The sequence below is a fragment of the Panulirus ornatus genome, chromosome 12, assembly GCF_036320965.1.
Source record: "Panulirus ornatus isolate Po-2019 chromosome 12, ASM3632096v1, whole genome shotgun sequence".
NCBI classification, from domain to species: Eukaryota; Metazoa; Arthropoda; class Malacostraca; order Decapoda; family Palinuridae; genus Panulirus; species Panulirus ornatus.
In genome coordinates, this window is record NC_092235.1 from 46,365,980 (window position 1) to 46,390,002 (window position 24,023).

At 40.3% G+C, this 24,023-nt stretch overlaps 1 protein-coding gene across 6 annotated transcripts in view; it reads left to right on the forward strand.

Annotated features, from left to right (window-relative positions):
- Positions 1-24,023, forward strand: part of Frmd5 (FERM domain containing) — a 362,433-nt gene that overhangs the window by 331,612 nt on the left and 6,798 nt on the right. For 4 of the 6 annotated variants that reach the window (XM_071667828.1, XM_071667829.1, XM_071667827.1 and 1 more), the window contains one exon: positions 16,270-16,389. The exons of the other annotated variants lie outside the window; for them this stretch is intronic. In XM_071667828.1, the coding sequence (XP_071523929.1) occupies positions 16,270-16,389 (120 nt within the window). The remainder of the gene's footprint in view (positions 1-16,269; positions 16,390-24,023) is intronic. 6 annotated transcript variants of the gene reach the window in all.

The window sequence follows — 24,023 nt, forward strand, 5'->3', positions numbered from 1 at the left end:
GAGTATTTTTTTTACCATAGATTTTGATCACCCCCAGAACCCAGGCTTTACACTAGAGAGTTGTAACGAAAAGGCAGTCTCCACCTTTCACTTCCTTTAGAACATTTCATTGAAGGAACTCAGGCAGGTACTAGACACTTTCCAACTACCCTACTCAGTACCTTAGTTTTTGATGTGGACATTCCTTGTGGCTCCTTCAGGAACAGTAGTTTCCAATATTCTTTTGATTCACCTATGAAAGATCTTAGTTTTGAGGTTAGTCTTGAGTGGGTATACCTTCATACTTGTGGGACAGGCTGCAAAGGAGAGGAATGTAGCTTTAGAATCTTGAAAAAAGATGTTCTCTTCAAGGCAGTATCCCAAAAGTAATTTTTCCTTGCTTTTTCACCCTGCCAGACCTTTTTCTCTTTCTTCAAAAAACCTTTTCTCTTACCTTCTGTGGCCAGCTTGGGCTGGCACCCACTATTTGCAAAATGAGTGAGCTTCAAGTTGACAGTCGGAGGTGAGTCTAGGAACATCAGCCTTGTGGCATTTGCCAATTGGCAGAGTTTAGGCTGCTGCTTCCTCACCATATATGATGCTAAATAAGTCCATGCCAGTACACTGCCAAGATATGCTTCTCTCATGCTCTTGAGACACTTCTTCAGAAAGAAAAATGTTTTCAATCTTCAGAACCTACATTTTTTTTTCTCTCTCTGTGGCCTTCTCTTTGAGCAATGATATTCCTTGGGGAATATTTGATCAGGATCATTCCTACCTCATAGAGTTTGAGGGAAATTCTCATGTGGTTCCAAGGTGATCTTCAGATCTTCAAAGCATTTTTGGGTCATTAAACAGGTTCACTCTCAGCCAATTAGCATCTGCCACAATGTCAGCATTACTAACCCATCTCCTCCTGGCCAATGAGAGCATACAGTTTCTTGAGATCATGTCATGAACATACAAATCTTCCTTCATCTGCTGCATTTAGCTAATTTCCTGTAGATCAGTATCCTTTTCCTTTTGTTTTGAGTGTTGTGCCTGAGGACTGGAAGAAAGTTCTTATTTGTTTCTTTATTCAAAGGAAAAGATGCTAAGGATATATGTAGCAGTTATAAGGGGAATAATTCTCCTAATTATGCCAGTGTATGCAAGAATGTTGATTGATAGAGTGATGCAAGTGACTGAATGCTGAATAAGTGAGGAGCAAGGGGGGTTCAGGAAAGGTAGGGGATGTGTGGATCAGATTTTTGTGGTGAAGATGACTGTGGAAAAGTGTATAACAAAAGGTATGAAGTTGTATGCAGCTTTCATGGATCTGGAGAAAGCTTATGCCAAAATCAAGTGGAATGCTTTATGGGATGTGTTGAGGATATATGTGGTAGGAGGACATCTATTAGATAGTATGAAAACCTTCTGTAGAGGAGCAAATGCATGTGTAAGAGTGGATGCAGAGTTGAGTGAAAATTTCACTTTACATTTGGGACAGGGCTTTGTGATGTCACCATGGCTTTTCGATATGTATACGTATATGAATGGAGTAATAAGAGAGATGAAAGCAAAACTAGGGAAAGGAAGTGCATAGATGTAGTATGGTGGCTAATGGCAATCCTGTTTGTGGATGATACTTTGTTATTTGCTGAGGATGAAGAAAAGTTGCAGAAGGTTTTAAGTTTATTTTGTAATGTGTGTAAACATAAGAGATGGATGGTAAATGCAGTAAAAGTAAAGTAATGGTATTTGAAAGGAAATCTAGTGAAAGTATACATTTTGCAAAACCACATAGAGTGAAAGAAGAAAGTGTACTAAACTATGTTTTGAATATGGGGGAAGTGAGAGAATCAAAGTATTTAAGAGCTGTCCTTGGTAAGTTTGGTATTAATGAAAGATTTTTTAAATGTGAACATAACTAATGTGACAGTTGAGAGTATAATTGAGGCATATGGGGTATTCAGAGTTATGAATGGAAATGGTGAAGAGCTTGTGGATTTGTGTGCTCACATGCATCTTTTAAACATGTCATTAGTGCTTCCCTGAATACGTTCCATTCCTCACTCACTCATCTCACTTCATTTGCTCTCACCTTTTGCCATTCTGCACTCAATCTCTCTTGGTATTTCTTCACACAAGTCTCTTTTCCAAGCTCATTTACTCTCACCACTCTCCTCTCCCTGACATTGTCTCCTCTTTTTTGAAAACCTCTAAAGATCTTTACCATTTCCTCCACAAGATAAATAAGACATTCCTCCAGCTGCCCATCTCAGCACATTTACATCCAAAATTCTGTCTTTAATACATTTATCAGTTTATACATAAACTAATAATCCCTGTTGATCATCCTCCTTAAAGGCTCAAGCTGCGGTATCATGATATGTGTGGATGTATTACAATCAACATGACAACAGAGGAGAGATAGGCAGGGATTTTAAAGAAAGTCACATGGATGTTCTGGCTCCAAGTGGAACAAATCTCAAGGGTAAAGGGAAGAATGTTTTGAAAATTTCTTGGAAGTAAAGTCAGGGATTGGTGAGAGGACAAAAGCTCAAGAAGAAGTAATACTGCTCTTGAAGCAGCAGTTGTGGGTGTGTGAAAAAGTATAAGGAGTAAAGTTTAGAATGATGTGGTGAAAATATATGTGTATGGCAAGAGATGGGGATTATTAGGGCTAATGAACCTGGTCACAAGAAGAAAGATCGTGAGAGGCAAGCTCATCCACCGTGAGGGGTTGGTCGACAAAATGGGTACTTGGCTTAGGTTGGGGTAAGTATAGCATTAATGACTTGGCCTTAATTAGGGCCTCATTTGCCCATGCCATTTCAGCTGACATAGAAAAAATTGTTTCATGCATCAGCAATTTTCATATAAGAGACTAAGTATTAGTGATGAGTCATTTAAATGTGAAAGTGAGTGATGTGGCAGTTGAGGGTATAACTGGGGGGCATGCAGTATTCAGTGTTATGGGTGGAAATAGTGACCACCTTATGGAGATATGTGCTGAAAAAGAACTGGTGATTGGAAATACCTGCTTTAAAAAGAGGAACATACACAAGTATACACACATGAGTAGTAGAGATGGTCAGCAGACTTTATTGTATTGCATATTAATTGCATGGAAAAGTGAGTCTTTTGGATTTAAATGTGCTGAGAAGGGTAGATTGTGGGATGTCTGATGACTATCTTATGGAGGCAAAGGTGAAGATTTGTAAAGGTTTTCAGAAAAGAGGAAACAATGTTGGTGAGAAGAGAGTGATGACAGAAAGTGAGCTTGGAAAAGAGACTCATGTGATGAAATACCAGAAGAGATTGAGTGTAAAGTGGCAAAACATTAGAGTAAATGAAGCAAGGAGAGTAGGTGAAGAATGGGAGGTATTTAAGGAAGCCTGCTGGCATGTGCAAGAGATGCATGTAGCATGCAGAAGGTAGGAGGTGGGCAGATTAGAAAGGGTAGTGAGGGGTGGGATGAAGTAAAATTGCTGGAGAAAGAAAAAGAGAGGCATGTGGGTAGCACTTACAGGGGAGGAGTGCAAATGATTGAATATTGTGTAAGAGAAAGTGGCAATAGGTGCATGGGTTGAAAAAGAGGGCAAATAAGAGTTAGGTGAGTACCAGTAAACTTTGTGAAAAATATGGTGATTTAGAAGGAGGTTAATGATGGGTGAAAAGCAAGAGAATAGATAGAAACATTGGTGAAGGGCGCAAAAGGGAAAATGGTAATTGGTAGTGATAAAGTGAGGAGATGGAGTGAGTACGTATGACTGTTGAATGTGTTTGATGATAGGAAGGCAGATGTAGGGTGTTTGAGTCAGGATTGTATGTGAAGTGAGAGAGTTATGGAGAGTGGTTTGGTGAAGAAAGAAGTGGTGAAAGCCTATCTTAAGATGAAATGTAGCAAGCAAGCTGGAGTGAATGATATTGCAGTTGAATTTACTAAGAAAGGTGACAGTGTTGGAGATTGGTTGGTAAGGATTTCAATGTATGTTTGGATCATGGTAAGGTGCCTAAGGATTGGCAGAATGCACTTGTACTGCCATTGTATAAAGCAGGGGGAATAAAGATGAATTTTCAAACTTTAGAAGTATAAGTTTGTTGAGTGTACCTGGTAAGTTGTATGGAAGGTTATAGATTGAGAGGATAAAGTTATGTACAGAGCATCAGACTAGGGAGGAGTAGTGTGGTTTCAGAAGTGTTAGAGGATGTGAGGATTAGGATATTTACAGAAACTGATGGAGATGTATGTGTCATTTATGGATCTAGAGAAAGCATATGATAGGGATGGTAGAGATGCTTTGTGGAAGACCTTAAGAATATATAGTGTAAAAGAAAAGTTGCTAGAAGCAATGAGAGGTTTTTTATCAAGGGTGTAAGGTAAGTTTATGAGTTGGAAGAGAGGTGAGTGAATGGCTTCAGGTGAAAGCTGGTCTGTGGCAGGGGTGTGTGTTGTCATCATGGTTGTTCAATTTGTTTATGGGTGGGGTGATGAGTGAAGTAAATGCAAGATTCTTGGAGAGAGGAGTGAGTATGCAGTCTGTCAGGGATGAGAGGGCCTAGGAAGTGAGTCAGTTGTTTGCTGATGATACGGCACTAGTGGCAGATTCGAGTGAAAAATTGAAGTTAGTAACTGGGTATGGAAGAGTGTGTGAGAGAAGGAAGTTGAGAGTAAATATGAATAAAAGCAAGGTTATTAGGTGGAGCAGGGTTAACAGTTTAGTTGGGTGTCAGTTTAGATGAAGTAAACTTGGAGAAAGTGAAGCATTGTAGTTACTTGGGAGTGGATAATGAAGTGAAAAAGATTTTATTGATAAAAACGTAGTCTGCATTTATCTTTGAACTGTTAGTAATAATTTTATTGTAATCTTATTGTTGCATCTCTTATTTGAATCATTAATGGAGAACTCTGTGATGAATTGGCACCAATTGGACCACCAGCAAATTATGTTTCATTCTGTTTACCATCTACATTTACTTATGAAATTGAAGATATTTTTGTATTTTCATCATAATACAGGAAAGATTAGTAACACAGATGTGTAGTAGGCAGTAGGTAGTGAGTTCTGCTGAATAACACTCGCCATAGCCATAAAAAATCCAAGATATGGGACCATAACTTATTATACATAAATTTTTCAACTGATATAATTTGCTTACAGTTGTAAAAGGTTTATTCTTGTTCTATCCAAGTTTTATCATTTTAATAGTAATCATCTCTATAACTTCAGCACTCTTTGGCCTCTGAAAAACTGAGGTTAAATGTTGTATGATATATAGATATTTATTATTATTATTTTGCTTTGTCGCCTGTCTCCCACGTTTCCGAGGTAGCACAAGGAAACAGATGAAAGAAATGGCCCAACCCACCCCCATACACATGTATATACATACACGTCCACACACGCAAATATACATACCTATACATCTCAATGTACACATATATATACACACACAGACACATACATGTATACCCATGCACACAACTCACACTGTCTGCCTTTATTCATTCCCATCACCACCTCGCCACACATGGAATACCATCCCCCTCCCCCCTCATGTGTGCAAGGTAGTGCTAGGAAAAGACAACAAAGGCCCCATTCATTCACGCTCAGTCTCTAGCTGTCATGCAATAATGCCCGAAACCACAGCTCCCTTTCCACCTCCAGGCCCCACAGAACTATCCATGGTTTACCCCAGACGCTTCACATGCCCTGATTCAATCCACTGACAGCACGTCAACCCCGGTATACCACATCGATCCAATTCACTCTATTCCTTGCCCGCCTTTCACCCTCCTGCATGTTCAGGCCCCGATCACTCAAAATCTTTTTCACTCCATCTTTCCACCTCCAATTTGGTCTCCCACTTCTCCTCGTTCCCTCCACCTCCGACACATATATCCTCTTGGTCAATCTTTCCTCACTCATTCTCTCCATGTGCCCAAACCATTTCAAAATACCCTCTCCTGCTCTCTCAACCACGCTCTTTTTATTTCCACACATCTCTCTTACCCTTACATTACTTACTCGATGAAACCACCTCACACCACACATTGTCCTCAAACATCTCATTTCCAGCACATCCACCCTCCTGCACACAACTCTATCCATAGCCCACACCTCGCAACCATACAACATTGTTGGAACCACTATTCCTTCAAACATACCCATTTTTGCTTTCCGAGATAATGTTCACGACTTCCACACATTCTTCAAGGCTCCCAGGATTTTCGCCCCCTCCCCCACCCTATGATTCACTTCCGCTTCCATGGTTCCATCCGCTGCCAGATTCACTCCCAGATATCTAAAACACTTTACTTCCTCCAGTTTTTCTCCATTCAAACTTACCTCCCAATTGACTTGACCCTCAACCCTACTGTACCTAATAACCTTGCTCTTATTCACATTTACTCTTAACTTTCTTCTTTCACACACTTTACCAAACTCAGTCACCAGCTTCTGCAGTTTCTCACATGAATCAGCCACCAGTGCTGTATCATCAGCGAACAACAACTGACTCACTTCCCAAGCTCTCTCATCCACAACAGACTGCAAACTTGCCCCTCTTTCCAAAACTCTTGCATTCACCTCCCTAACAACCCCATCCATAAACAAATTAAACAACCATGGAGACATCACACACCCCTGCCGTAAACCTACATTCACTGAGAACCAATCACTTTCCTCTCATCCTACACGTACACATGCCTTACATCCTCGATACAAACTTTTCACTGCTTCTAACAACTTGCCTCCCACACCATATATTCTTAATACCTTCCACAGAGCATCTCTATCAACTCTATCATATGCCTTCTCCAGATCCATAAATGCTACATACAAATCCATTTGCTTTTCCAAGTATTTCTCACATACATTCTTCAAAGCAAACACCTGATCCACACATCCTCTACCACTTCTGAAACCACACTGATCTTCCCCAGTCTGATGCTCTGTACATGCCTTCACCCTCTCAATCAATACCCTCCCATATAATTTACCAGGAATACTCAACAAACTTATACCTCTGTAATTTGAGCACTCACTCTTATTCCCTTTGCCTTTGTACAGTGGCACTATGCATATATATATATATATATATATGGGCACATGGAGAGAATGAGTGAGGAGAGATTGACCAAGAGGATATATGTGTCGGAGGTGGAGGGAACGAGGAGAAGAGGGAGACCAAATTGGAGGTGGAAAGATGGAGTGAAAAAGATTTTGTGTGATCGGGGCCTGAACATGCAGGAGGGTGAAAGGAGGGCAAGAAATAGAGTGAATTGGAGTCATGTGGTATACAGGGGTTGACGTGCTGTCAGTGGATTGAAGCAAGGCATGTGAAGCGTCTGGGGTAAACCATGGAAAGCTGTGTAGGTATGTATATTTGCGTGTGTGGACGTGTGTATGTACATGTGTATGGGGGGGGGGGGGGGTTGGGCCATTTCTTTCGTCTGTTTCCTTGCGCTACCTCGCAAACGCGGGAGACAGCGACAAAGTATAAAAAAAAAAAAAAAAAAAAAAAAATATATATATATATATATTAGGTACAGTAGGGTTGAGGGTCAAGTCAATTGGGAGGTGAGTTTGAATGGAGAAAAACTGGAGGAAGTGAAGTGTTTTAGATATCTGGGAGTGGATCTGGCAGCGGATGGAACCATGGAAGCGGAAGTGGATCATAGGGTGGGGGAGGGGGCGAAAATTCTGGGGGCCTTGAAGAATGTGTGGAAGTCGAGAACATTATCTCGGAAAGCAAAAATGGGTATGCTTGAAGGAATAGTGGTTCCAACAATGTTGTATGGTTGCGAGGCGTGGGCTATGGATAGAGTTGTGGGCAGGAGGATGGATGTGCTGGAAATGAGATGTTTGAGTACAATGTGTGGTGTGAGGTGGTTTGATCGAGTGAGTAACATAAGGGTAAGAGAGATGTGTGGAAATAAAAAGAGCGTGGTTGAGAGAGCAGAAGAGGGTGTTTTGAAGTGGTTTGGGCACATGGAGAGAATGAGTGAGGAAAGATTGACCAAGAGGATATATGTGTCGGAGGTGGAGGGAACGAGGAGAAGAGGGAGACCAAATTGGAGGTGGAAAGATGGAGTGAAAAAGATTTTGTGTGATCGGGGCCTGAACATGCAGGAGGGTGAAAGGAGGGCAAGGAATAGAGTGAATTGGAGCGATGTGGTATACCGGGGTTGACGTGCTGTCAGTGGATTGAATCAAGGCATGTGAAGCGTCTGGGGTAAACCATGGAAAGCTGTGTAGGTATGTGTATTTGCGTGTGTGGACGTATGTATATGCATGTGTATGGGGGGGGGTTGGGCCATTTCTTTCGTCTGTTTCCTTGCGCTACCTCGCAAACGCGGGAGACAGCGACAAAGTATAATGATAATATAATAAAAAAAAATATATATATATATATATATATATATATATATATATATATATATATATATATATATATATATATACATAAGTATACATATGTAAGTAGGAGAGATGGCCAGAGAGCGTTATTGGATTACGTGTTAATTGACAGGCGCGCGAAAAAGAGACTTTTGGATGTTAATGTGCTGAGAGGTGCAACTGGAGGGATGTCTGATCATTATCTTGTGGAGGCTAAGGTGAAGATTTGTATGGGTTTTCAGAAAAGAAGAGTGAATGTTGGGGTGAAGAGGGTGGTGAGAGTAAGTGAGCTTGGGAAGGAGACTTGTGTGAGGAAGTACCAGGAGAGACTGTGTACAGAATGGAAAAAGGTGAGAACAATGGAAGTAAGGGGAGTGGGGGATGAATGGGATGTATTTATGGAATCAGTGATGGATTGCGCAAAAGATGCTTGTGGCATGAGAAGAGTGGGAAGTGGGTTGATTAGAAAGGGTAGTGAGTGGTGGGATGAAGAAGTAAGATTATTAGTGAAAGAGAAGAGAGAGGCATTTGGACGATTTTTGCAGGGAAAAAATGCAATTGAGTGGGAGATGTATAAAAGAAAGAGACAGGAGGTCAAGAGAAAGGTGCAAGAGGTGAAAAAGAGGGCAAATGAGAGTTGGGGTGAGAGAGTATCATTAAATTTTAGGGAGAATAAAAAGATGTTCTGGAAGGAGGTAAATAAAGTGCGTAAGACAAGGGAGCAAATGGGAACTTCAGTGAAGGGCGGAAGTGGGGAGGTGATAACAAGTAGTGGTGATGTGAGAAAGAGATGGAGTGAGTATTTTGAAGATTTGTTAAATGTGTTTGATGATAGAGTGGCAGATATAGGGTGTTTTGGTCGAGGTGGTGTGCAAAGTGAGAGGGTTAAGGAAAATGATTTGTTAAACAAAGAAGAGGTAGTAAAAGCTTTGCGGAAGATGAAAGCCGGCAAGGCAGCAGGTTTGGATGGTATTGCAGTGGAATTCATTAAAAAAGGGGGTGACTGTATTATTGACTGGTTGGTAAGGTTATTTAATGTATGTATGACTCATGGTGAGGTGCCTGAGGATTGGCGGAATGCGTGCATAGTGCCATTGTACAAAGGCAAAGGGGATAAGAGTGAGTGCTCAAATTTCAGAGGTATAAGTTTGTTGAGTATTCCTGGTAAATTATATGGGAGGGTATTGATTGAGAGGGTGAAGGCATGTACAGAGCATCAGATTGGGGAAGAGCAGTGTGGTTTCAGAAGTGGTAGAGGATGTGTGGATCAGGTGTTTGCTTTGAAGAATGTATGTGAGAAATACTTAGAAAAGCAAATGGATTTGCATGTAGCATATATGGATCTGGAGAAGGCATATGATAGAGTTGATAGAGATGCTCTGTGGAAGGTATTAAGAATATATGGTGTGGGAGGCAAGTTGTTAGAAGCAGTGAAAAGTTTTTATCGAGGATGTAAGGCATATGTACGTGTAGGAAGAGAGGAAAGTGATTGGTTCTCAGTGAATGTAGGTTTGCGGCAGGGGTGTGTGATGTCTCCATGGTTGTTTAATTTGTTTATGGATGGGGTTGTTAGGGAGGTGAATGCAAGAGTTTTGGAAAGAGGGGCAAGTATGAAGTCTGTTGTGGATGAGAGAGCTTGGGAAGTGAGTCAGTTGTTGTTCGCTGATGATACAGCGCTGGTGGCTGATTCATGTGAGAAACTGCAGAAGCTGGTGACTGAGTTTGGTAAAGTGTGTGAAAGAAGAAAGTTAAGAGTAAATGTGAATAAGAGCAACGTTATTAGGTACAGTAGGGTTGAGAGTCAAGTCAGTTGGGAGGTAAGTTTGAATGGAGAAAAACTGGAGGAAGTAAAGTGTTTTAGATATCTGGGAGTGGGTCTGGCAGCGGATGGAACCATGGAAGCGGAAGTGGATCATAGGGTGGGGGAGGGGGCGAAAATCCTGGGAGCCTTGAAGAATGTGTGGAAGTCGTGAACATTGTCTCGGAAAGCAAAAATGGTTATGTTTGAAGGAATAGTGGTTCCAACAATGTTGTATGGTTGCGAGGCGTGGGCTATGGATAGAGTTGTGTGCACGAGGATGGATGTGCTGGAAATGAGATGTTTAAGGACAATGTGTGGTGTGAGGTGGTTTGATTGAGTAAGTAACGTAAGGGTAAGAGAGATGTGTGGCAATAAAAAGAGCGTGGTTGAGAGAGCAGAAGAGGGTGTTTTGAAATGGTTTGGGCACATGGAGAGACTGAGTGAGGAAAGATTGACCAAGAGGATATATGTGTCGGAGGTGGAGGGAACGAGGAGAAGTGGGAGACCAAATTGGAGGTGGAAAGATGGAGTGAAAAAGATTTTGTGTGATCAGCGCCTGAACATGCAGGAGGGTGAAAGGCGTGCAAGGAATAGAGTGAATTGGATCGATGTGGTATACTGGGGTTGACGTGCTGTCAGTGGATTGAATCAGGGCATGTGAAGCGTCTGGGGTAAACCATGGAAAGCTGTGTAGGTATGTATATTTGCGTGTGTGGACGTGTATGTATATACATGTGTATGGGGGTGGGCTGGGCCATTTCTTTCGTCTGTTTCCTTGCGCTACCTCACAAACGCAGGAGACAGTGACAAAGAAAAAAAAAAAAAATATATATATATATATATATATATATATATATATATATATATATATATATATATATATATATATATATATATATATATCTTTTCTTTCATACTATTCGCCATTTCCCGCCTCAGCGAGGTAGCGTTAAGAACAGAGGACTGGGCCTCTGAGGAAACATCCTCACCCGGCCCCCTTCTCTGTTCCTTCCTTTGGAAAAAAAAAAAAAAAGAAGAAAGAGGGGAAGATTTCCAGCCCCCCGCTCCCTTCCCTTTTAGTCGCCTTCTACGACACGCAGGGAATACGTCGGAAGTATATATATATATTTGTATATATATATATATATATATATATATATATATATATATATATATATATATATATATATATATAATATATATATATATATATATATATATATATATATATATATATATATATATATATATATATATATATATATATATAAAACGCTATCAGCTAGCTATGTGCGTCTGTTCGGAAACAACCGGTATAGACCCCGTTGCTCACCATTGTGAGATGAAGGGTATTCGAGTACTTAGTATTTCGAATAGTTGTTTCCTATTATACAATCCCATAGCCTAGTGATTAGCATGCCTGCCTCTTGCACAGGGGTCCCGGGTTCGATCCTGGCTGTTGGAGGTTTGTATGTTCTATGGAGGTGCGCATTCATATGCACTTTATTTGTATTCATATACCTCCGCGTTGTACAGTTAGGTTCGGTAAAACGCTATCAGCTGGCTATGTGCATCTGTTCGGAAACAACCGGTATAGACCCCATTGCTCACCATTGTGAGACGAAGGGTATTCATGTACTTAGTATTTCAAATAGTTGTTTCCTATTATACAGTCCCGTAGCCTAGTGGTTAGCATGCCTGCCTCTGGCACAGGGGTCCTGGGTTCGATCCTGGCTGTTGGAGGTTTGTATGTTCTATGAAGGTGCGCGTTCTTATGCACTTTATTTGTATTCATATACCTCCGCGTTTTACAGTTTGGTTCGGTAAAACGCTATCAGCTGGCTATGTGTGTCTGTTCGGAAACAACCGGTATAGACCCCGTTGCTCACCATTGTGAGACGAAGGGTATTCGAGTACTTAGTATTTCGAGTAGTTGTTTCCTATTATACAGTCCCATAGCCTAGCGGTTAGCATGCCTGCCTCTTGCACAGGGGTCCCGGGTTCGATCCTGGCTGTTGGAGGTTTGTATGTTCTATGAAGGTGTGCATTCATATGCACTTTATTCGTATTCATATACCTCCGCGTTGTACAGTTAGGTTCGGTAAAACGCTATCAGCTGGCTATGTGCGTCTGTTCGGAAACAACCGGTATAGACCCCATTGCTCACCATTGTGAGACGAAGGGTATTCGAGTACTTAGTATTTCGAATAGTTGTTTCCTATTATACAGTCCCATAGCCTAGTGGTTAGCATGCCTGCCTCTTGCACAGGGGTCCCGGGTTCGATCCTGGCTGTTGGAGGTTTGTATGTTCTATGAAGGTGCACGTTCATATGCACTTTATTTGTATTCATATACCTCCGCGTTGTACAGTTAGGTTCGGTAAAACGCTATCAGCTGGCTATGTGCGTCTGTTTGGAAACAACCGATATAGACCCAGTTGCTCACCATTTTGAGACGAAGGGTATTCGAGTACTTAGTATTTCGAATAGTTGTTTCCTATTATACAGACCCATAGCCTAGCGGTTAGCAAGCCTGCCTCTTGCACAGGGGTCCCGGGTTCGATCCTGGCTGTTGGAGGTTTGTATGTTCTATGAAGGTGCACGTTCATATGCACTTTATTCGTATATATATATATATATATATATATATATATATATATATATATATATATATATATATATATATATATATATTCTTTTTTTATTTTTTATTTTGCTTTGTCGCTGTCTCCCGCGTTTGCGAGGTAGTGCAAGGAAACAGATGAAAGAAATGGCCCAACCCACCCCCATACACATATATATACATACACGTCCACACACACAAATATATATACCCATACATCTCAATGTACACATATATATACACTCACAGACACATAAATATATACACATGCACACAATTCACACTGTCTGCCTTTATTCATTCCCATTGCCACCTCGCCACACATGGAATAACATCCCCCTCCCGCCTCATGTGTGCAAGATAGTGCTAGGAAAAGACAACAAAGGCACCATTCGTTCACACTCAGTCTCTAGCTGTCATGCGATAATGCCCGATACCACAGCTCCCTTTCCACATCCAGGCCCCACAGAACTTTCCATGGTTTACCCCAGACACTTCACTTGCCCTGATTCAATCCATTGACAGCACATCAACCCCGGTATACCACATCGATCCAATTCACTCTATTCCTTGCCCGCCTTTCACCCTCCTGCATGTTCAGGCCCTGATCACTCAAAATCTTTTTCACTCCATCTTTCCACCTCCAATTTGGTCTCCCACTTCTCCTCGTTCCCACCACCTCCAACACATATATCCTCTTGGTCAATCTTTCCTCACTCATTCTCTTCATGTGCCCAAACCATTTCAAAACACCCTCTTCTGCTCTCTCAACCACGCTCTTTTTATTTCCACACATCTCTCTTACCCTTACATTACTTACTCGATCAAACCACCTCACACCACACACTGTCCTCAAACAAAAATGGGTATGCTTGAAGGAATAGTGGTTCCAACAATGTTGTATGGTTGCGAGGCGTGGGCTATGGATAGAGTTGTGCGCAGGAGGGTGGATGTGCTCGAAATGAGATGTTTGAGGACAGTGTGTGGTGTGAGGTGGTTTGATCGAGTAAGTAATGTAAGGGTAACAGAGATGTGTGGAAATAAAAAGAGCGTGGTTGAGAGAGCAGAGGAGGGTGTTTTGAAATGGTTTGGGCACATGGAGAGAATGAGTGAGGAAAGACAGACCAAGAGGATATATGTGTCGGAGGTGGAGGGAACGAGGAGAAGTGGGAGACCAAATTGGAGGTGGAAAGATGGAGTGAAAAAGATTTTGAGTGATCGGGGCCTGAACATGCAGGAGGGTAAAAGGTGGGCAAGGAATAGAGTGAATTGGATCGATGTGGTATACCAGGATTGATGTGCTGTCAGTGGATTGAATCAGGGTGTGTGAAGCGTCTGGGGTAAACCATGGAAAGTTGTGTGGAGCCTGGATGTGGAAAGGGAGCTGTGGTTTCAGGCATTATTGCATGACAGCTAGAGACTGAGTGTGAACGAATGGGGCCTTTGTTGTCTTTTCCTAGCACTACTTCACACACATGAGGGGGGGGGGGGGGGGGTGGTATTCCATGTGTGGCGAGGTGGCGATGGGAATGAATAAAGGCAGACAGTGTGAATTGTGTGCATGGGTATATATGTATGTGTCTGTGTGTGTATATATATGTGTACATTGAGATGTATAGGTATGTATATTTGCGTGTGTGGACGTGTGTGTATATACATGTGTATGGGGTGGGTTGGGCCATTTCTTTCGTCTGTTTCCTTGCGCCACCTCGCAAACGCGGGAGACAGCGACAAAGCAAGATAAATAAATAGATATATATATATGACAAATGAAGGATACTTTGACCTAAAACCTAGGTCTATAGTTGCTTTAGATCAGCGGTTACTCAAGTCTATGTGTTACTATTTGTACTGAAACTTGATGGCCTCTTTGCAGACATCTTGAGGAGAAATACACAGCTCAGTGTGGAAAAATCTCATAAGAACTGCTAGATGCAGAGGCACACTGTAAAAGACATGCTGGTTGATTCAGACTCAAGTTTGCCACTTACATTTTTGATGCACATGTATGAGCCAGTTCTAACTTTATAAAGAAAAGACTATTTTGGCCAAAATATTTTTCTGCTTTTTGTGTTTAAAAATTTAACACTATATGTCAAATTATGTAGGGGAGAATTTACAAACCATATCATGAATTTACTTGTAATTCATAATTGATGTAAAGGTGAATTCGCTTAACCTGAATGTCTGTAATGCAGGAAACATGTTTTGTGATTACTTTCCCTGTTGTTATTGTGAGTTAGGTGAGATGTTTTTGAAGGGTACCTTGAAAGATAATAGTGAAATAAAAAGTTGACATTTATAAGAGATAGTATGAGCACCAATCAAAAAAAAGATCATGTATATTTTGATGAGTAGATAATGGATGGCAAGTGCATTGGTTAAAATCCAAGCTGTTATAAAGTGTGTAATTATGAGTGATGATTATGCATTAATATTGTGATTGTCTCTATCATTAGTAGTTTATGAGTTAAATAAGGCATTTCTGAAGGGAATTGTGTAAAAATTATATAAAATGAAAATTACTATGTTTTGGTGAACTACAGATGATAAATGATAAGCACACTGTTCAAACAGCTTATATGTGCAGCATAGTTTTGAGTATTTCCCAAGTTAATTTAGTAGTTGGATAAGATGTTTCTGAAGGGAACTGTATAAAAATGGCATCAGTAACTTAAAAAGTCACTTTCTGGCAATTTATTTTGCCAGACAGATGTGTATGTGGTGTAATTAGTATCCCAAACAGCATGAAATTTATAAGATATATGTGGCATGATTTGCCACCAAGTGGCATAAAACACGTCAGGTGCATATGAGGTGTGGTCAGCGTGAGAAAATTTTATGCTAATCCTTCTTGTGAAGAGGATTCTTCTCCACATGAATTGGCAGTAGTACCTTATAGTGTTAAAACTTTACTGTAGGAGTAATTTTTTCTCGTGAAACCAACTTTATACTGCCATTGAAGCTGTCCTTAGCACACTGCTATGGCTTCAAAGTCTGTGCCTGACAAGGCATACACAAAGGTGAAGCCACTTTTGTGATTTTGTGTAGTTGTGTCCAGGAAAAGAATGTGATCCAGAATGTGCTGGCATGTTAGCATTAGTTCTGCATCATTTCTCTTCATTAATGCTAAGATTCTCCTTGAGTGTCATTTTCTCCCGTGAAATTAGCTTTTCATGTAGCTATCACATGTGTCCTTAGCACTCGGCATTGGCTTCAAAATCTGTTCCTGACATGGCATATGCAGAGCTGCATTCTCTCTTGTTATTCTTTGTGGTAATGTCCAGGAAAGAGATTTAACCCAGACAGTGATAGTTAGTAGTCCCAAGGTATCAAACATTGTTGCTGCTGATGCACCCCTGGTACTGTACAAAAGATTATTGGATCCTGGTTTAGGACAGGAGGTCTTACAGAGGCCTACTTGAGGCTCAGAACTGCTGATCTGCTTAGGGTGACATAATGCATGTATGCTTGTTTTAGTTATGGACGCTGAGAGTAGTCTTGAACCATGCTTGGAGACCAAAGGGAAGCAGGACTGTGAAGATCACAAGGATAAAGAAGGGAACGTAACTGAAAACAGTAAGGAGCAGGGAGTAAATGGTAAGAATGTCTTTTAAATTTTATATTGGATGACTTACTGTAAACAAATTATACATATTTGTATATAATTATATATAATTTGTTAGTTTTGTAGGATGTAACTTTTCATTTTCCAGTCAACTTAGTTTATCAAGTGTTGAAATTTATGATCAGGTCTTTTGACAGTTGTCATTGTTTTTGTATTCATTTTGCAGTCATGTTTTATTATTTTGTATACTGCGAAAATTTTTCCGAGCCTGACTGCAGTCCAGGGAGACATGTTGAAAACTCTCTTACCTCTTTATATTTTGGGCAATACATTATGTTGAGGAAATTACAAAGCCAACATTATGGCCCTGTTTTCCATTACCTCAAATTACCTAATTGTGAGCAGTTAGCAGTGAACAGAAAGTAGACAAAGCTCCACTGTGTTGCCAAAACTGTACAACAGATGGCATCCTTTCACTTTTTGCCTTCTTTGTTTGGCCAGCAACAGACAGTCAATGTCCTATTTATTTTTTTAGAATAAAACCTAATGAAGAGCAGTGACCTTGTCTTGTTGGTATTCATTGGTGTCATCAAACTCCACCTGCCTAAGGTTGCACGAGAAGGGACTACAATCTCATCACAGAATGTTTCATTTCATAGGAGTCTGCATTTCCCTAGTACTGGAAGTAGTGCATTAGCCTTTAGAGAGAGGTCCTGGGTAACACCAGAATTCTTTCATGGAAATTAGTTCTGAGTTAGATGTAAATAGGATCTGTATCCATTCTTACTTTACACTTAAAGGAGAAATACTTGAAGGCCTTGACTTGGAAATTAAACTGAAAGTAAACAAATATTGAACAAAGATAGAGCTGATAATCTACTGGATCAAGACTGGTTTAGCCGCCTGTACTCACAGATTACCATCCCTTATCATACAAATATGGAATTACATATTCACACCAGAATGATCTGACAGATACTAAACAACCATCCTACCTATCCCATCTTGAACTTCGTTTTACTGGACACACACCCGTCTGAAACTGCAATCCTTAGACAGACATGAATCAGACTTTCTTGTCTGTGCTCAGTACATCAATCATCTCTCCAACATTGCAGATAGTGATTCAGCATATCACAGGAATCCTCCTTCTCAAGATTCAACTTGTTCACAGAAGATGCCAAATGCCTTCTTCTCAGCTACTCTGCATTTACCCTATCAGACAAACACATGAAATTACCTGATTATGACCTGTGGTTCTAATTAGTGAATGTGGCTAACTTCCTGAGCACTACAGGAGCCCTGAAAAGGATTCCCAGAGTGTAAGGCATAAGGCTCAAAATATGAAAATGTGTATTGGTGAATTCCAGAACATGGGCCAGTTAGGTGTGCCTGAGACCCAGTGCTGAATCCATCATGCAGCTGCCACCTGAAACACCAGTTTATTTACACATATCAGTTATTATCCTACAGGTTGATTAAAACATTTGAAGTGGGCAAGGGAAACCAATGAGTTGTCTTTAGGCTTGGCTGTGGGTAGTGGGTTTTGATTTTGTTGCATTATACCTGGCAGCTAGAGAATGGAAGCAAGCAAGTGGGGCCATTGTTCTCCTCTTCCTAGTACTACTTTACAAAAACAGGAAGTAATCAGCAAGTATGAAAGAAATCAAGTCTTAATGCATGGAATAAGCTACTGTTAATTAAACCTTCATAGTTAATTTCCTTTCACTTCAGAAATTAATGTCTTGGCAATCAATTTTTATAATACTGTCATCCAAAGAATGTGATCAAAGTCCCCAGTAGTACAGATGTCTTCAATCCTGAGGGGAGATAGAGATGATTATGTATCTAGCAGATATACCACATACCTTACATTGCCAGAGTCATTTACAGTTTTTAAGTTCAATGCACCAATTAATGAAGTCTGTTGGATAAAGTATCCTTTTCCTCCTTGTAGTAAACTTTTTCTTTCTTTTATCATAACATCAGGTCATATTTCAGTGAGATGAAAGATTTATTGGAAATTAGTTATATGAGTTCATGATACAGCGCTGGTGGCTGATTCATGTGAGAAACTGCAGAAGCTGGTGACTGAGTTTGGTAAAGTGTGTGGAAGAAGAAAGTTAAGAGTAAATGTGAATAAGAGCAAGGTTATTAGGTACAGTAGGGTTGAGGGTCAAGTCAATTGGGAGGTGAGTTTGAATGGAGAAAAACTGGAGGAAGTGAAGTGTTTTAGATATCTGGGAGTGGATCTGTCAGCGGATGGAACCATGGAAGCGGAAGTAGATCATAGGGTGGGGGAGGGGGCGAAAATTTTGGGAGCCTTGAAAAATGTGTGGAAGTCGAGAACATTATCTCGGAAAGCAAAAATGGGTATGTTTGAAGGAATAGTGGTTCCAACAATGTTGTATGGTTGCGAGGCGTGGGCTATGGATAGAGTTGTGCGCAGGAGGATGGATGTGCTGGAAATGAGATGTTTGAGGACAATGTGTGGTGTGAGGTGGTTTGATCGAGTAAGTAACGTAAGGGTAAGAGAGATGTGTGGAAATAAAAAGAGCGTGGTTGAGAGAGCAGAAGAGGGTGTTTTGAAATGGTTTGGGCACATGGAGAGAATGAGTGAGGAAAGATTGACCAAGAGGATATATGTGTCGGAGGTGGAGGGAACGAGGAGAAGAGGGAGACCAAATTGGAGGTGGAAAGATGGAGTGAAAAAGATTTTGTGTGATCGGGGCCTGAACATGCAGGAGGGTGAAAGGAGGGCAAGGAATAGAGTGAATTGGAGCGATGTGGTATACAGGGGTTGACGTGCTGTCAGTGGATTGAATCAAGGCATGTGAAGCGTCTGGGGTAAACCATGGAAAGCTGTGTAGGTACGTATATTTGCGTGTGTGGACGTGTGTATGTACGTGTGTATGGGGGTTGGGCCATTTCTTTCGTCTGTTTCCTCGCGCTACCTCGCAAACGCGGGAGACAGCGACAAAGTATAAAAAAAAAAAAAAAAAAAAAAAAAAAAAAAAAAAAAAAAAAAAATTTCCAGTTACATGATTATTTGAAACTTGTATATATAGTCCATTTAAGTTAATTTTTAACATTTTTTAGTATCCTGAACATGAATGATATGCATATCTACCTTACATACAGCTTTCACTTACATTTTATTGATACTACATAGAAATGTATATTTAGTTTCTATGTGGTTAGCTTTTGTCTGTGAATTCATCATGTCTATACCATAAGATTACATGTACAGCCTTTCTTCTCTTGAAACTAGCTCTCTTAAATGGCTGTATATGTAAGCACTTCACTTATTACCACTAAAAATTCAGATTAGATTCCATGAGGTGTTAAGAAAAATTACTGAGAAAGAAAATTAAATGCTTGCTAGATAACTCATAGTGCATATGCTTGAGGTTTGTGGGATTCTGGGTTTCATTGTGAGTTTGGGAAACTTGTGGCACATGGCACATATCCCACCCTTGGCAAGCACCTCTAATAACATGATGTTTTCTCACTTACTCACTCCACTCTTCTTCTTTGAGAGATCCTTAAGATGTAAGTCTACTTGCTCTATGGTATCAGACAAGCTTGAGCAGGAAGGTCATGTCTGTTTCATTTACTTCACTGTAAAACTGTGGAGACAATGGAAAACAAAGAAAATTTGATGTGATATACTATCTTTGCAGAAGCATTTGACAGATGTGACCAACATGTCATAGTGCATAAGGTGTGCAATGGAAATAAGTGGAGTGTGGAATTGTGGACAGACAGCTTCTAAATAAACAGACCAGTTGTAAATAAGCCAATTTGCGATGCCTTCAGAGTAAAAAGCCTTGTCCCCATGGAACTGTAGTTTCACCTATACAGCTTTTCTTTAACCAACAGACAGAGATGCAAACACAAACAGTTTTATGTTGTCCTTTGGAGATGATATCAAAGTCAATATGGAAATTCTATCAGTAGAAATGGCTGAAAAACTCCAAACAGACCTAAATAAAGTTTTTGTGTGGGCCACTAATAATGTAATGCTCATTTTAATGGTGAAAAGTTCACTCGCACATGGACTGCTGGCATTCTGTCCACAGATATGCAATCTCTCCTTGTTACACATAACATTTGACAACACTTAACACAAACTCATTCACCATAACTAGATTTTCCTGTGGTGAGCACTATGCACAAGACCTACCTTTTGGCAAATTGTTAGGAACAATAGATATAAGTAGTTGGTAGAAACTTAAGACAGGAGTATTAGGTATAAGTTGTAGGTTGAAGGGAATAGGCATCAGAGATATAGATAGAATTGATGAAGAAATGAAGAATTGTACAGAATATTGTACAGAAACAAACAACATGATTTCCTAGAAAAGCAATGTAGAATGCAATTCTTCCTTTACCCTTGTTACTCTTTGACAGAAAAAAATTCAGTGTGCAAGCCACAATTACCATGAATGTTCAACCATTCCCACTCAGCAGGTCTCCAACCTTACTAGGTATCACACACATCACCCAGACTCACTCTCCTCACCACAAGAATAAACACAAAGGTGATAAACACACTAATGCTTTTGCAACACTTCCTGGTACTAGAATCAAACAAGAAAAATAATTTCGTGGTATACCCTACTAGCAGTTCTTTAGCTCCACGCCAAGTTTTTCTTCTTCATCCACCCTGTCAAAAGTAAGTAATTGCTCCCACACTATAGATTTAGAACACCTTCCAAACATCATCTCTCCCAAGCTTATCATATATGCTTTCTACATCCCCATAAATACCACATACAAAACCTGCTGCTTCTCTAAGCATTTCTCACACAGAATCTTAAAGGCAAACACTGGAACCACACATCCTGTACCACTCGTGAAACCACATTATCCCTGCCCAACCTGATGCTTATGCATGCCAGCACCCTGTCAGTTTCCACTCTTCCATACAAATTGGCACTCGCATTCAACAAAGTTATGCCTCTGTAATTTGAACATTCACCATTGTCCCCCTTTCCCTTATAAAATGACACTGTACAGGCATTCTGCCAATTCACAGGCACCTCCCATAATAAGTACATACATTGAAAATCTTCAGTAAGATGTCAACAATGCAGTTCCTAAGAAATTAGGTAGGAGCCTCTAGAAACACTACACTAGAGATGCTGTCTGCCAGTGACCTGTTTAGGGAAACTTTTGCCATTGCCACCCCCTTGAGGAAGTTCCTATATAAAATGGGCATCAGAGATATTTAGACATTACCTTACCTTCCTGCCCCAAAAGTTCTTTCTATCGTAATGAGGCTCCTGCAGCACTGAGGAAGCTGGCCATATCCACTATCTGGCATCACAGGTCATGAGGTGTTGTGATTTTGTATGTGCCTCTATGTGTAGAGAGAGCAGGTCAATTGAGTAGTAAGTGCTCAAAGCCTTCTTTGTGGTAGTAGTATCATAGACATGAAGGGTTTTGGGATGTGTTGAAGTGGTGTTTTGAATGATGCAAGTGGGAGAGTGAGACTTGTGTTTTTAAGGGGGCTTTGGTTTTTTGTGGGAGGGAGTTTAAGGCCGAGTTGGAAGATTGTTTGTATAATGTTTCTCAGGTTATTTCTGTGGGTATTTGTTTTGTCATTGTTAAATTTGTTGGGGATATTTTGAGTAGAAGTTACTAAAATGAGACAGTTGCACGCTTTTTATTTTTACTTGGGGGTAGATGGTTCATTATGGAGTGGTTTGGATGGGAGGGTCTAATGCCATTATGTAGAACTGAGCGCCAGTCATATTTAGGTGGGACTGTCCTGGGAGAATCTTTATTTCATTTTGGAGATATATTCTGTTTATGGTAGCTAGATGGCCAGTGATTGTTTTGAGTGTACTAATTTATGTGGTTAGTGGCATTATTTTATTTGTTTTTGATGGGATGGAAGGCCAGGCAAGTGAGGCATAATTTTGATTGGAATAGATGAATTGTTTGTAAAGGATGTGATTTTTTTTTCCTAAATCTGGTGCCAGTTAATGTTCTGAGGGCATTTTGTTTGTTTGTCGCTTTTGTGTTGATTACTGATGTGGGTAGTGAATGTCATGAGTGTGTCGTATGTGATGCCTGGAATGGTTGGTATTTTGTTCAGTGGGAGGATATGAGCTAGATTCATGTCTGACTGGGATTAAAAGAGTAATTGAAAACTTATGTGGGAATGCAGACATTCTGTTTATGGTGAGCCATTGTTCCAATTATGTAATGTAGTGCTACAGGTTTGATGTTGCTATTGTGATGCTGGGTGTGTGATGTGATTACTATTTGTGTGTTATGGGAAGAAAGTTTTACACTTGTGTTGCTCCATCTTTTGACGATGTTTTTACTCCCATGCAGGCACACACACACCCACACACACTTACACACACAAGCCTATGCCAAGCATCCATTTTTTTGTCCAGCTCCTGAGAAGACAAACAGCTGGGTGGACTGTGGACCAGCTGCCACAACCAAGATTCAAACCTATGTGGGTTTGATCCCAAGTGGACTGTACATGCATGATGGTCAGTAATGCTAACTGCTACACCAAGTTTAGGCTTCCCTTGGATAATGGGAGACTACGTAGGAAGAGATTAAAGAGTGTTGGTGAAAACTGCTCCTTGAGGAACATCAGTATAGAGTTTAAGTGTTTTAGAGGTGAAGCCATTGTGAATAACAGTGGCATGGCAAGCAGCTGTGGTATTAGCCAATCATTTTTCATCATTGTTGAGAAGGGTGGTGTCAAGTATTTTTTGTGAGAGGATCTAGAAAATTGTCCTCAGTGAGATATGTGGGTAAAAATCCTGAAAATTCCTTTTTCAGTGTGTTTCTGAGTGCAGTGCTATGGTTTCCTAGGAATGGGATTGAAAAGTAAGCAGTAGTTTTGCAGATAGTTATCTATGGAGAAGGAGGGTGGGGGCATAAAATAGTTAACTCTTTATAGATATGAATGATGTGGGAAAGCCACTGGAATTTAAGGTTTACTTAATGTAAGAAAAAGCAAGTTTAGCCCTTCCCATACTCATAGCTTCTGTATACATATTCATGGCTAGGAAGATAAAAGATATGGAATATAAAAGCAAAACTTATCTTCACTTGGTAGGGACAAAGGGAAAATTATGCAGATTATGTTAATGACAGAAGGGATGAGCCATGGCAAAAATACATAGTCTCCCAGTGACTGCCTTGAATATGTATTTCACTTTCATTTTTGAGGCACATGTACACATTTATCGATTTATGAAGCACATACATCTGTGATCGATGCTAATTATGTCTTGTCATAGGTAAAAGGCAGGCATGACCACCAAATCAATATATACAGGATGATGTTGCAATTCCTCTGTAACTTCTGCGGTTGTGCTTTTCTCCTTTCTTAATGACTGGATAAATAATGTATTTTTTTCCAGTCAGATGGTAACTTTTATTTTCACACAGTGTTGAATATATGTTTAAGCCAATTTTATTGTGTCTGGACCTGCTGCTTTAAGATCTATAGTAGTATTTCATCTTTTCCTGGTGTTTTTCTATTTTTTATCTCCCTAAAAGCCCTTATTGCCTTGTCAGTACTGTCTCAAGGAGTGTTATTTTATCTAAATTTCCCTCCTTTTCCTCAGTCACTTCTACCAGTTCACCGATATCTTCCTTTTATTTCACAGTTAACAGATTCTCAAAA